Source organism: Mustela erminea, chromosome 7 (assembly GCF_009829155.1).
Source record: "Mustela erminea isolate mMusErm1 chromosome 7, mMusErm1.Pri, whole genome shotgun sequence".
Lineage (NCBI taxonomy): Eukaryota > Metazoa > Chordata > Mammalia > Carnivora > Mustelidae > Mustela > Mustela erminea.
In genome coordinates, this window is record NC_045620.1 from 77,835,910 (window position 1) to 77,849,505 (window position 13,596).

The window sequence follows — 13,596 nt, forward strand, 5'->3', positions numbered from 1 at the left end:
AGGGTATGTATGATCAGTCTTGCTGAATGTTCCAATGGCAATTGAAAAGAACATGCATTCTTCTGTTTTGAGGTGGAGTTCTCTATAAATATCACTTAGATCCCATTGGTTTCTGGGGCCAGTTTTTTTCTATAGCTTAACTAGTTATCTCTCTTGTAGTCTGTTAATTGCCTAGAACAGGGTTTTCTATTTAGAAGGATGTGGGGTATTGCCTTTTCTTAATGCATGGCAATGATGAGTCAGTAGGCTCCTCTCCACATTATCCCTTGAGTATCCGCAGCATCTGGCAGGGAGGGAGAAGTACCACCTCAGTTGTTCAGGCTGGAAGTGGCTGACAGGGCTCTGTCTCATAAATAACCCCAGTGGGAGAGGATACTGCTTTGTTAGTGTGGGGATGGTCTTGCTGACAAGTCTCTGCTTCAGTCTCCTCAGTGAGGGGAGGCAGGTGTGCTCCCTGGTTAGCTGAGGGTGGCGATACATTGACAGGACTCTACTCCCCACTTTCCACACCACCTCGTGGGAAGTGGGAAGGGGACAGCTTTTCTCATGGTATTCATCTAGAGTACAACAGGTATAGTCAAAGTATTCTGAACTGTATACTTGCCCTCTGGCTGATCCATTGTTCAAAGACAGCAGGCTTTTCTTGTAACTTTTTGATCTGTGTATATTCCTGTTTCAAACTGTAGACCACATTATAGCCCAGGCTGGGTTAAACAGGCATTAAAAAGGAAGGGGGTTGGAGTTAGACTAGTGGCTGTGTCCTTCCTTGTGTAGTAAGGCCCTTATCCAGTCTGCCTTCTATTCTACAACTTGGAGAAAGTTCTGTTAGTTGCTTTTGTCTAAAACTAATTAGTAGTAATTAGAAGAAGGAATTAAGTTGAATGTACTTACTGTCTTGTCTGGAATTAGATGCTCCTCACCTTCACTGTGAAGGGTTAACTGGATATGGGATTTTTCATTCTGAACTTAAAGATGCTGTTTCCTGTCTTCTTGTTTGTGTTTTCTAATAAGTTAACAGTTACTCTTATCATTGACATTCTTGTATGTGTCTCTTCTGGCTGCTTTTAATATTTGATTCTTTATTTTTGGTTTTCTAGAGATGGCTGTCTTTATGTTTATTCTGCTTTGGGTTCATTGAGGTTTTTTGTTTTTATCTCTGGGTTGATAATTGTCATCAGACTGGAAAAGTTTCAGCTCTGATTTGTTTCATGCCCTTAATCCCTCTTCTCCTTCTGAGATCCAAATACATGCAAGTTAGAATAATTTACCTTTTCTCACAGCCCTTTTCTGAGGCCCTGTTTTTTCAGTTTAGTCTTTTATCTTGCTGTGCTTCAGTCTGATCCTTTGCCTGGCCTCTAGTTGATTATTAAACCTAACTGGTAGATTTTTAATTTCATGTACTGTATTTTTCCATTCTAGAAGCACTTTGTAGTTCTCATTTCTCTGCTGAGTCTCCCAATCTGCTCATTAGTTATGTTTAACTTTTCATTTAAGTCTGTGAACATACTTACATAGAGGTTTCATTGTTTTTGTTTGGTAATTTCACCATCTGGGTCACATCTATTTCTCTTCTTTTCACATTTTCCTGTTCCCTGTGTGGTAAAGTTTTATTATGAGCTGAATATTGTGGATGCTAGTCAGTTCTTGAAACTCTACATTTTCCTGTATTCCTTTAGAGAATACTGACTTTTATCCTGGTAGGTATTTATTGGTGGGTCAACGTGAGTCATGTCCTTACTTCTGTTTAGGCCTTTTGGAGGCTGATTTAAGGTAAATACCATCTGAAATTGTAGCCTAAGATCTGGGCTGTTTTCTTTGCTTCAAGAATCACAGACTTGTTTATTTTCTGTGCCTGATAAGTTGCTTCATATACTTTGTCCAACTCTCTTATACTGTATACTTTATTTCATGGGCTTCCACAGCAGGAGGGGAGGTCAGATGCCCATTATTCATGGCCAGAACTAAAAGGGGTGTTGGTATTTTTCCTGTCTCTAATTGACTCTGATATGCATTCGAGGCTAGTAACTTGCTGAGAATTCATGGTTTCTGAGCAGCATCACTGTGGACATACAGAGCTGGGTTAAGGAGCTGTCCTGTATGTACACTGTAGCACAAAACTCTCACAGGTTGAGAAACACTATACTAGCAGAGTAGATCACTGCATACCTTAAACCCCCGCGACTGAAAGTGTGCTGAGCCAGCCAGCTGCACTGGCATTACCTGGAGCTTCTCAGAAACACAGACTCTAAGGTCTCCCTCATGTCAGACCTTCTGAATGAGATCTGCATTTTAACAAGATCCCAAGGTGATTTGTATGCGTTTTCTAATGTTTGAAAAACTATGCCATAGATCAGACTTTTTCTTACAGAGCCAGATAGTAAATATTTTAGGTTTACAGCCTAATCATTGTCAGAACAATTCAACTCCACCACTGCAATATAAAAGCAGCCATAGACAATACATAAACAAATGAGCGTGGCTCTGTTCCAGTCTTTATTCACAGAACAGGCAGCTCACAACATTTTTACAGCCCATGCCACAGGTTCTTTTCCAAGCAGATCACTCAGTGCGCTGAAGACAACTGGTAGTTAAATCCTTAGGTGAGTGCTTTCCCATTTGATACTAGTTGTTGCGCTTACAGAGAGACTGGGTACGTGGGTTACATAGTAGACAATTTTATCTTGAAATTTTAGTAGCTTGACTTCTGTTCTTACCTTGATGGGATGTCATCCATTTCCACATATAAGTTATATATAAATGCTACTGAAGTTAGCTTACCAGTGGCCTCAGCCTTTAAAAATAGACAATTTGATGGCATTATCTCTTTTTTATTGTGGAAGAACAATGCTTGAGTCCACAGGAGTAATTATTTGCCCATTTTGCCTTTAGCAAATAAAGCTGACAAAACTTTTTTTTTTTTTAAAGTAGTCTCCATACCCACATGAGGCTTGAACTCATGACCCTGAGTTCAAGAGTCACATGCTCTACCCTGGGCCAGCCAGGTGCCTCTAAAGTTGACAGAAATTTAGGAAAATTGTGATAGTGTATCTTTATTGGCTCTTGGGTAGTAAAGAGTAATTTAAAGTTAGTTATTTGACTCCCAACAGTTTCTTCTAAGTAGAAGAGCTAAAGTATCTTTAAGACATCTATTTTGTTTTATATACCTTATGTAGAAGTAACTTATCTTCTAAAACTCTGTATCCTTAAAGTGACTTTTGTGGGGTAAAAAAGGCTCTTTGAAGAATGGTTGTTTAGAGGTCAAGAAGGTAGCTATCGTGAAGAATGATGGTACTACATCAAATGAAGATTGAAATATTTTGTCTTGTTTATAAATTTCTTCTCTTCCAAGTTACTTGATAAATGGTACAAGGAGAGGGCAGGCCAGGACACTGAGGTAAAGCAGAAACAGAAAAATCTCCAACAAGCTAAGAACAGGGAACTGACTCTCAGAGCTTTGGCCAAATGGAATGATGTTAAAAAAACATTTAAGAAATTTCTGGAACTTGCATGTATCAGTATCTGTTCAGTCCATAGTGGTTGGTCTCTTCCTGGAGCATTCAAAGAGATATGCCACAGTATCCACCCTGGGGCAGTTTCCTCTGGTTAGAAATAGCCTGTTCCTTTACCCAATATGTGGCATGTATATTGAGTAAAAGGTGCCATGTCATGATAAATGTTGGGAATCACTATATTGTTTTTAAATCTTTTTAAATTTTTTATTGTGGTAAATTTTGCACACATGAAACTTACCTCAACTGTAAGGTTTAGTAGTGCCAAGTATATTCATACTGCTGTATAACAGATCTCCAGAACTTTACATCTTGCAAAATTGAAACTCTAGACCCATAAAATACCAACTTCCCTACACTTTGACAACTACCTTTTTACTTTGTTATCTTGACTACTTTAAATATTTTGTATTAGTGGAATTATGCATGTCCCTTTGTGACTGGCTTATTTTGCTCTGCATAACTTCCTTAAGGTTCATCCATATTGGAGCATGTGGCAGGATTTCCTTTAAGGTTGCATAATATTCCATTATTTTTTTACCACACTTAATTTATCCATTCATCTACCAATAGATATTTGTTTCTCCCTCTTGGCTACTGTAAATAATGCTATGATGTGTGTACAGATATGTCTGCAAGAAGCTAAATTGATTTCTTTTGAATATATCCCAGAATATGGTAATCCGACTTTTAATATTTTGAGGAACCTTCTGTATTGTTTCCCTTAATGAAGGCACCATTTTATAGTTCTACCAAGAGTATACAAAGGTTTCCAGACATTTTCACCATTTGTTACTTTCTGTTCTTTGGATAACAGCCATCCTAAAAGACGTAAGATGATCTCTCACTCTGGTTTTGATTTGCATTTCTCTTACAATCCGTGATGCTGAGCATCTTTTCATACGCTTTTAGAGAATTGCCTATTCAAGTCTTCCTTACATATTCTGGATAGAAGTCCTTTATCAGATAAGTGGTTTGCAGAATTTTCTCCCAATCTGTGACTTGTCTTTTAATTTTTTTAAAATGATGTCCTTTGAATTTAATATATGACAACGATTTACCTAACTCTAGGACACAAAGATTTTGTTTTTTCCTAAAATTTTTAGATTCTAGCTATTTTATTTAGGTCTAGGTCTACACTTTTTGTATAAAATGAGGTAGGGGTTTTTTGTTGTTGTTTGTTTTTTTAATCTTTCTGCAAGGATGTCTAGTTGTCTCTGCATCCTTGTCAAAGATTATCTGTCTCCACTGAATTGCCTCGGTACATTAGTTGGAAACCAATTGCTCATATACTGTCTGGATTTCTCTAGCTTTGTGGTCAGTTTTGAAATGGAGAAGTGTGTCTTTCAACTCTGTTCTTCATCAAGGTTGTTTTAACTATTTTCAGTTCTTTGCATTTCCAAAGCCTGCTAGGATTCTGAATGAGATTGTGTTCAATCCTATAGATTGGTTTGGGGGTAGAATTTTTTTTTTTTTTTTTTTTTTTTTGCTGGACAGTAATTGCCCTATGCAGTCACAGTTCCTGGCTGGGGTTGCTAAGATCTGAGTTCACGTATACTAGATCCTTGCCATGGGTCAGCTGCTGATTCTTCCTAAGAAATGGCTGCCTTATGAATTCCACAAATACCTGATTTTTCTGAGTTTACTCATTATGAAGATATCCATTAAGTAGATACCTACCTCCAGAGGTAGACCGCTTGATCATACTTGCCATATACTGTGTTCCAAGTCCCTCCAAAGTACAAGGTTAATGTTTATCTTCATGAGACTCTGGCAGAATCTCTTCACAAATTTTGTCGTATGCTTCTAGACATTCCAGCTCAACACTGTATTATTTGTAGAGCCTGCTTGTTTCCTTTTTGGCTAGGAGACTAGAATGAGCATCTTTTCTTGGATCAACTTTCAGGACAAATAAGGACTTTAACCAGCTGTCTTCTCAAGGTCTGTTATTGGAAGACATCATTCTCTGGAGCCTGGGCAGGAGACTGCTCTGAGGACATAGAGCACTGCCCCTACCATCTTGTTCGCTGTCTTGGCTCCCTTGGAATCACTAATTATTAATGACCAAAAAGCTTTCTAATTATGACTGTCTTGCCCATCGAAGATTAAGCCCAGTTTTTTGTCTTGCCAAGAAAATTTAGTTTTCATATTTCATCATATTTTTAGAGGATAAATTACTTATGAGACAGCCTATTTCCTGATTTAAAAGGACCAATCAGTTTAACTAGATTTCAGTTGCTTAATGTGGTATAAATACTTTTGTAAACTCTATAATGTAAGATCCAGGACCTAAACTCAGGAAAAATACACAAAAATTTGTTCTTTTTATGTAACATGTTGTATTTAGTATTCTTACAGAATACAAAAATACTAGGATAACTCAAACCTAACAATATACGTATTTTTTTTTCTATAGGAAAGCACAAGAAGACGACAGAAGTACTGTAAGTCTCAAGAAATTCTGAATGAAATAAAAAGTTCTCCACAACAATCCAGTAGCATACAATTCCCAAATTCATTTTATGAATCCTATCAAGATTCTGCCAGTCCAGACATAGTCAGTAATTGGAGATCTTCATCTTGTTATACACACACGTCTACAACTGGTATGGAGATGACAGACTTTACTCTGAGTGAAGAGATGAAGGCAGACATGTATTACTACGGCTTCATCATTCTTTTTCTTTTGACTTTAGTATGTCTTGCTTTATATCTTCTATGACGATATCAAATAAAATCCTTTGGATAATTTTTAAAGTTGCCAGTTCTTCACAGAAATGTTACATTCTTATTTCAGGATTTCCTTCCAGACATTTTCAAGGTAATTGGCTTGTAAAAAGAGAATACATTTTAACACATTAAGTTTGTGGACATTCTAAAAGTAAGATTGCTTTATGCTAGAAAATGGGTGTCATGATACACTTTGGAAAATACTTTTTTGGCCAAAGGAGCAATTTAAAAAACAATGCTATTCATACGGACAATTTTATTTTTTTTTAAATATATCTAGAAGAACAGAAGTAACAAAATGTTTAAGATAGATATGTATGTAGTGTATCAGCTTACCCTCCAGAACATGTTACTATAAGCTAGGCACACTTTATGAAATGTGATTAATGGTTTTCTTACCTTGCTACAATATGGGCATTCACCAAATATGATGTTAAAACTCTGTCTACTAGTCGGTAGTCCTCTCAACCACTGTAGGTTTTAAAAAGAGAAGATAAAGGGAGAGTGTCAGCATGACTACAAATTAAAGATACTCCAAGTATTTTTATTCCCAAACATTGACCTTCTTAATTTTCTTTTAACAAAAAGTAAGGGGAACATTTCCTGAGCCAATACCAGACTGGTAATATGCTGAATAACAAGGGGAGACCAGCATGGATTTCAGGGTTTATACCACTGGTTTATAGCTAAATTATAGGCCCCTTTATGTACTTTCTCAACCCCAAAAGATACAAAAAGAATGCACACAAGTCCATGGGGTTCATAGACCCCACCTAAAATCATTACAAATTAAGAACTCCTGCTGTAAAAGATACCATAGGCTCTTGAATATTTAGGTCTTAATCACCAATAGTGGGTCAATTCTCAATCCATTAATTAGAAGCATGAGGCAATCCATTTTTAAAAATTAAATGAATATTCATTATTACAAAAAAAGCACATGTTCCCTTAAGAATATCTCTATAATTAGACTTGATATTTAATGGTTTTATATAAGGTAAATTGACATCTCCAAGTTCTCCATTGTTAACACCAACTGCTAAGTGCAAAGATGGTAGGTGATATTAAGGAAGACAGGAAGCACTATACAACTGAAAGGTGCTCTATATAATCAAGTCAACTGTGCACTAAGATGAATGCTATAGAGATCAAGTGACTACACAGGAATGAAAGCAGACTTCACATATAGTAAATAACAGTAAATAAAATGTCACTGAGAGTCCTATCACATTTTTAGAGCATAAAATACATTCTTCTCAATATCAAATGATTATTATATTTATTTTATACTTAAGTCTACTCTGAAAAGTAATAGATACTCAATAGTGCTACTTCCCTTTCACCTTATTGCCACTACTCCCTCTTGGATGAGTCTACAGAGTTTGCCTTGAGTTACAGGAGGCCTTAAACAGTCCAAGGTACCACTGATTTCATTTGTTAGCATCAGTAAACAGTCCATGAATATATTCTGGATACATTTTCTCCTTTCTTGGGATACTTTAGGACATTTCTTCACTTACTAGTAACCAGGATGAAGAAATAAAAGCACATGGGCATCTGGAAATCAACTGATAAAGGGGCCAATGGCAAAAGAGATCACCATTCACTAAACAGAATTTACACTCTGTGTATTTCAAATATGCATACTCCCTATGTCATGGTAGCCAAAAAAAGCCTTGCCAAGGTTATTTTTATTTTATTTCTACCTCATATAAGCATATTTGATGGAAAGGCTGTCCACACTGGGAGTTATCACACACTTGATCAGGAATGGTGCCATCAAGCTGATAGGCATAACAAATCCCACAATCCATAGAAAAATCCTTCAAAGGAAAACAAATATTGATAAGTATATGTGTTTAAAACATACACGTAACATAAAAGTGAATATAGTATAGATAAATATTAACTTTTTATAAAGTTTTTTCTAAAGGTAGCTATATGACTGTTTAACACCTTAGAAAAGCTATTGCTAAGAAGAGTGCTTCCTTTTTCATCCAGTAAGTAATGCACACAGATATACTCAAAATAGATTCTATTTTGGGCTTAGACAATTTTTCCATATTGTACTTCAGTATAATGCCACTGTAGTATGAAAGAGAAGAACTGACATTTGATTACTAAATTTCAAAATTCTGTAACTAAAGGAATTAAAAAAACATCCCTACCACTTTAACCGTCTGCAACCCCAGCTACTTTATAAAAAATCAATTCTAAGGTTATTATTTTTACAACATAGTAATGTCTATTCATTTTTAAAAACTGTACTGCCACCTTTCACAAATAACATCTAGTTAATTAAAACTTTATTTCAATCATCCATAAGTAGATAGTAACAGAATATCCAAACATCTCATTAGCTACTTTGGACCTTTCCCCCTATTTTTAATAATAAAGATGTCTGTCATTAATCACGTTATTGCTGCGAAGACCATGAAAAAAGTATACTTAAACCACTAATCAAAGGTTAACAAGTTCTTTGATGCTACTGTTGCTTGCAGTTCAGAAGTCTGTTATAATATTCTTCCAACTCCCTCCCTTTCAGCCTCATTTTTCTCTGGTGTCTAAAAGAAGAACATTTAACTTTCATTATGCTATGCTGTTTGGAATATCAAAGCACTGATAAAACTTACAGATTTTTCCAGGTTAGCACGAGCTGGAAAATCTATTTCTAAAACATCTTTCAAGTTTTGTAACAGACTATTTTCTGGATCCCTGAAAGCATAAAAAAAATGTGTTGTTAAATTTGCAAAATAGAAAAAGAACAATTGTATTGCAGAGATACCTACCACAAATGTATGTTTCTGCTCAGCTTAATTCCCAGAGGTTTTACCACTTCAGATATTTAAAAAAAAAAAAAAAAAAAAAAAAAAGTTTAATAATTTAGCATCGGCTGCTCTCACTTTGTAAAGACATTAAACACCGAATTTTTTTTTTTTTTTTTTTTTTTTTTACTGAGCTATAATTGGCAAATAACATTGTATTAGTCTTGGGGGTACAGCATAATGATTAGGTATATGTACTTATTGCAATACACTCACTACAAAGGTTAGTTAACATCACCACTTGTAGTTACAAAGTTTTTATTTTTTTGATGAGAACTTTTAAAATCTATTCTCTTAACAACTTACAAATATAAATAGTTAAATACAGAATTTCCTAATTACTTGGCTGGAAAATCCAAATCATATTTTTTAAACATCACAAAAGTACATAGTTCAGAATATTTTCATTTAAAATGATTACCAATAATTACTATTTCAGAATATCTTAACAGTGCAAGATAAGAATTTTATGACCCTGTTAAAAACATTTAAATATGAGATCTCATACCATGATCTGCTCCAAGAAAGCAGTACTCAGGAAGCATACTAGGATGCCTGGGGTCAACCTCTATATTTATTGAAACATTATTTCCTAAAATAAAAGAATATTGAAGTTTATAGAAGTAGAAAAGTTCATCAAAAAATAAAAGGGCATCTATCTGGTACTTACTATACCAAATGATTAGCCAATGTTTTATAGTTTTTGTGTAAGTATATTAGTATTTTACAGTCTAAGAGAAATAAATTTTGAAATTATGATTATGACTAAAGATTTGGGGATCCACCCAAAGTTTCAAAATACACAGTCAATCCACTGAGTTACTATAATTTATACTAGAATTCTGGTCAGAATTCTATTATACATTAAAAAGTTACCTATAGAGTGATAAAGATCTTTAACATTAAAAGAAATCATAAGATTAGGAAATAGTTATCTAAATGACTTCCATGACTTTCTTGAAAAGCAGAACTGTGGTCAAAAATTAAAAGACCAGAAATACAATAAATGGTAAAGACAAACATGTTTATGACTTTTTAAGAAGTTTTATCAAAACATTTTCTAAAAATAATCACTTTCAATGTAACTGGACTAAATTTTCCAATCTAATGACACAGGGTTTCAGAATGGATTGAAAAAAAACACAAGACCCATCTATATGCTGCCTACAAGAGATTCATTTTACACCTAAAGATAGCTGCAGATTGAAAGGGAGGGGGTGGAGTAACACTTGTCACACAAATGGGTATCAAAAGAAAGAGGGAGTAGCCATACTTACATTGGACAAATGACTTTATTTTCTTTAAATTCAGTCATTATACAATGTATTACTAGTTTCAGAGGTAGAGTTTAGTAATTTATCAGTTGCATATAACACCCAGAGCTCATTACACCAAGTGCCCTCCTTAAAGCCCATCACCCACTTATCCCATCCCTTCACCCCATCCCTTCCAACAACCCTTAGTTTTTGTTTCCTATGATTAAGAGTCTCTTACAGTTTGTCTCCCTCTCTGATTTCATCTTATTTTTCTATCCCTTCCTTTATGATCATCTGTTGTTTCTTAAATTCCACATATGAGTAAAATCATAACTGTCTTTCTCTGACTGACTTCACTTAGCATAATACCCTCTAGTTCCATCCACAATGTTGCAAATGGTAAGATTTCACTTTTTGATGGCTAATACTCCACTGTATTTATATATACCACATCTTCTTTATCCTTTCATCTGTTGATGGACACATCTGGATTCTGTCCATATTCTGGCTATTGTGGACACTGCTGCTATAAACATCGGGGTGCATATTCGCCTTCAAATCACTGTTTGTATCTTTTGGATGAATACCTAGTAGTTCAATTGCTGGTTATAGGATAGCTTTATTTTAAACTATGGACAAACTAGACTTTAAACCAAGACTGTAACAAGAGATGAAAAAGGGGACAATCTAACAAGAACATCTAACAACTGCAAATATTTATTCACCCAAAGTAGAAGCACCCAAATATATAAAACAATAACAAACATAAAGGAACTAAGTGATAATAACAATAACAGTAGGGGACTTTAACACCCTACTTTCATCAATGGACAGATCATCTCAACAGAACAGCAACAAGGAAACAATGGCTATGAATGACACATTGAACCAGATGGACTTAACAAATATTCAGAATATTCCATCCTAAAACAGCAGAATACACATTCTTTTCAAGAGCACATGGAACATTCTACAGAATAGATCACATATTAGGTCACAAAACAGACCTCACCAAATACAAAAAGACTGAAACCACCCCCTTTTTTAGTCAATGCAATGAAGTCAACCCACCTAAGAAAAATTGAGGAAGACCACAAATAAATGGAGGTTTAACAACATGCTACTCAACAATGAATGGGGTCAACCAGGAAATAAAGGAAGAAATTTAAATAAATGGAAATAAATGAAAATGATAACAGTCCAAAACCGTGGAGATGCAACAAAAGTGGTCTTAACACCGAAGTATATATGGCAATACAGGGCTACCTCAAGAAGCAAGAAAAATCTCCAACCACCTAACCTTAAGCTTAAAGGAGCTAGAAAAATAACAATAAATGAAGCCTAAAGCCAGCAAAAGGACAGAAATAATAAAGATTAAGACAGAAATAAATGATAAACTAAAAAAAATAAAATAAAACAAAACAATAGAAAAGATCAATGAAACCAGGTGCTGTTTCTCTGAGTTAATAAAATTAATAGAGCTCTAGCCAGACTTGTCAAAAAGAAAACAGAAAGGACCCAAATAAATAAAATCACAAATGAAAGAGGAGAAATAACAACCAACACCGAAGAAATTCAATTATTAGAGATTATGAAAATTTATATGCAAATAATTGGGACAACCTGGAAGTGGATAAATTCCTAGAAACATAAAAACTACCAAACTGGATCAGGAAGAAATAGAAAACTTGTACAGACTGATAACAAGCAAAAACATTTAATTAGTAATCCAAAAACTCCCAGGAAACAAAGTCCATGGCTAGATGGCTTCACAGGTGAATTCTAGCCACAGCAATCACAAAACAAAAAGAATTAAAAGGCATCTAAATCAGCAAGGAAGAAGCCAAACTTTCATTCTCTGCAGAACACATGATATCTATATAGAAAACCCAGAAGACTCCACCAAAAGACTGCTGGAACAGATAAACAGATTCAGTAAAGTTGAAGGATACAAAATCAACATACACAAGTCTGTTCCGTTAATATACACCAATAATGAATCAGCAGAAAATGAAATAAAGGAATCAACCCCATTTACAACTGCACCAAAAATAAGATACCTAGGAATAAACCTAGTCAAAGAGGTGAAAGACCTGTACTCTGAAAACTATAAAACAATGATCAAAAAAACTGAAGATGACACAAAGAAATGTAAAGACATCCCATGCTCATGGATTGGAAGAACAAATATTGTCGAAATGTCTATACTAACCAAAGCAATCTACACATTTAATGAAATCTCTATACTAACCAAAGCAATCTACACATTTAATGCAATCTCTATCAAACTACCAACATTTTTCACAGAACATAAACAACCCTAAAATTTATATGGAATCACAAAAGACCCTGAATAGCCAAAGCAACCTTGAAAAAGAAAAGCAAAGCTGGAGGCATCAAAATTCCAAACTTCAAATTATATTACAAAGCTGCAGTGATCAAAACAGTATGGTAATGGCACAAAAACAGACACCTAGATCAATGGAACAGAATACCCAGAAATAAACCTACAACTATATGGTCAACTAATCTTTGACAAAGCAGGAAAGAATATCTCATGGGAAATGATGATGGGGAAACTGGACAGAAACATGCAGGAGAATGAAACTGAAATACTTTTTTACACCAAACACAAAAATAATTTCAAAATGGCTAAAAGACGACCTAAGTGTGGGACCTTAATCCATAAAAATCCTAGAAGAGAACACAGGCAGTAATCTCTTTGTGACACTGGCCATAGCAACCTCTTTCTAGAACTATCTTCTGAGACAAGGGAAACAAAAGCAAAAGCAAAGATAAACAATTGAGACCTTATCAGAATAAAAAGCTTCTGCAAACAGAATGAATCCACAAGACTAAAAAGCACTGTATGGAATGGGAGAAGTTATTTGCAAATGATATATCTGATATAGGGTTAGTATACAAAATATATAAAGACCTTGTGAAACTCAATACCCAAAAAACAATCCAATTGAAAATGGGCAGAAGATATGAATATGAATAAACATTTTTGCAAAGAAGACATACTGATGGCCAACAGACACAAAAAGATGCTCAACATCACTCTTCATCAGGGAAACAGAAATCAAAACTACAATAAGACAGCACTTCACACCTATCAGAATGGCTAAAAACAACAAAAGAAACAACAGGTGGTGGCGAGGATGTGCAGAAAGGGGAACCCTCTTACACTGTTGGTGGGAATTCAAACTAATGGAGCCACTCTGGAAAACAATACAGAGGTTCCTTAAAACGTTAAAAACAGAACTACCCTAC

General features: G+C 35.0%; 2 protein-coding genes across 9 annotated transcripts in view; one reads left to right on the forward strand and one right to left on the reverse strand.

Moving 5' to 3' along the window:
- Nucleotides 1-6,269, forward strand: part of VRK2 (VRK serine/threonine kinase 2) — a 119,045-nt gene extending 112,776 nt beyond the window's left edge. For all 4 annotated transcript variants that reach the window (XM_032352190.1, XM_032352188.1, XM_032352189.1 and 1 more), the window contains one exon: nt 5,926-6,269. In XM_032352190.1, the coding sequence (XP_032208081.1) occupies nt 5,926-6,231 (306 nt within the window). In that variant the 3' untranslated portion in view covers nt 6,232-6,269. The remainder of the gene's footprint in view (nt 1-5,925) is intronic.
- The window catches only part of FANCL (FA complementation group L), a 298,207-nt gene continuing 289,515 nt past the window's right edge, over nt 4,905-13,596 (reverse strand). For all 5 annotated transcript variants that reach the window (XM_032352198.1, XM_032352197.1, XM_032352196.1 and 2 more), the window contains 6 exons: nt 9,573-9,656; nt 9,029-9,074; nt 8,873-8,954; nt 7,946-8,062; nt 6,639-6,710; nt 4,905-6,338 (listed from right to left, as the gene is read on the reverse strand). In XM_032352198.1, the coding sequence (XP_032208089.1) occupies nt 6,303-6,338; nt 6,639-6,710; nt 7,946-8,062; nt 8,873-8,954; nt 9,029-9,074; nt 9,573-9,656 (437 nt within the window). In that variant the 3' untranslated portion in view covers nt 4,905-6,302. The remainder of the gene's footprint in view (nt 6,339-6,638; nt 6,711-7,945; nt 8,063-8,872; nt 8,955-9,028; nt 9,075-9,572; nt 9,657-13,596) is intronic.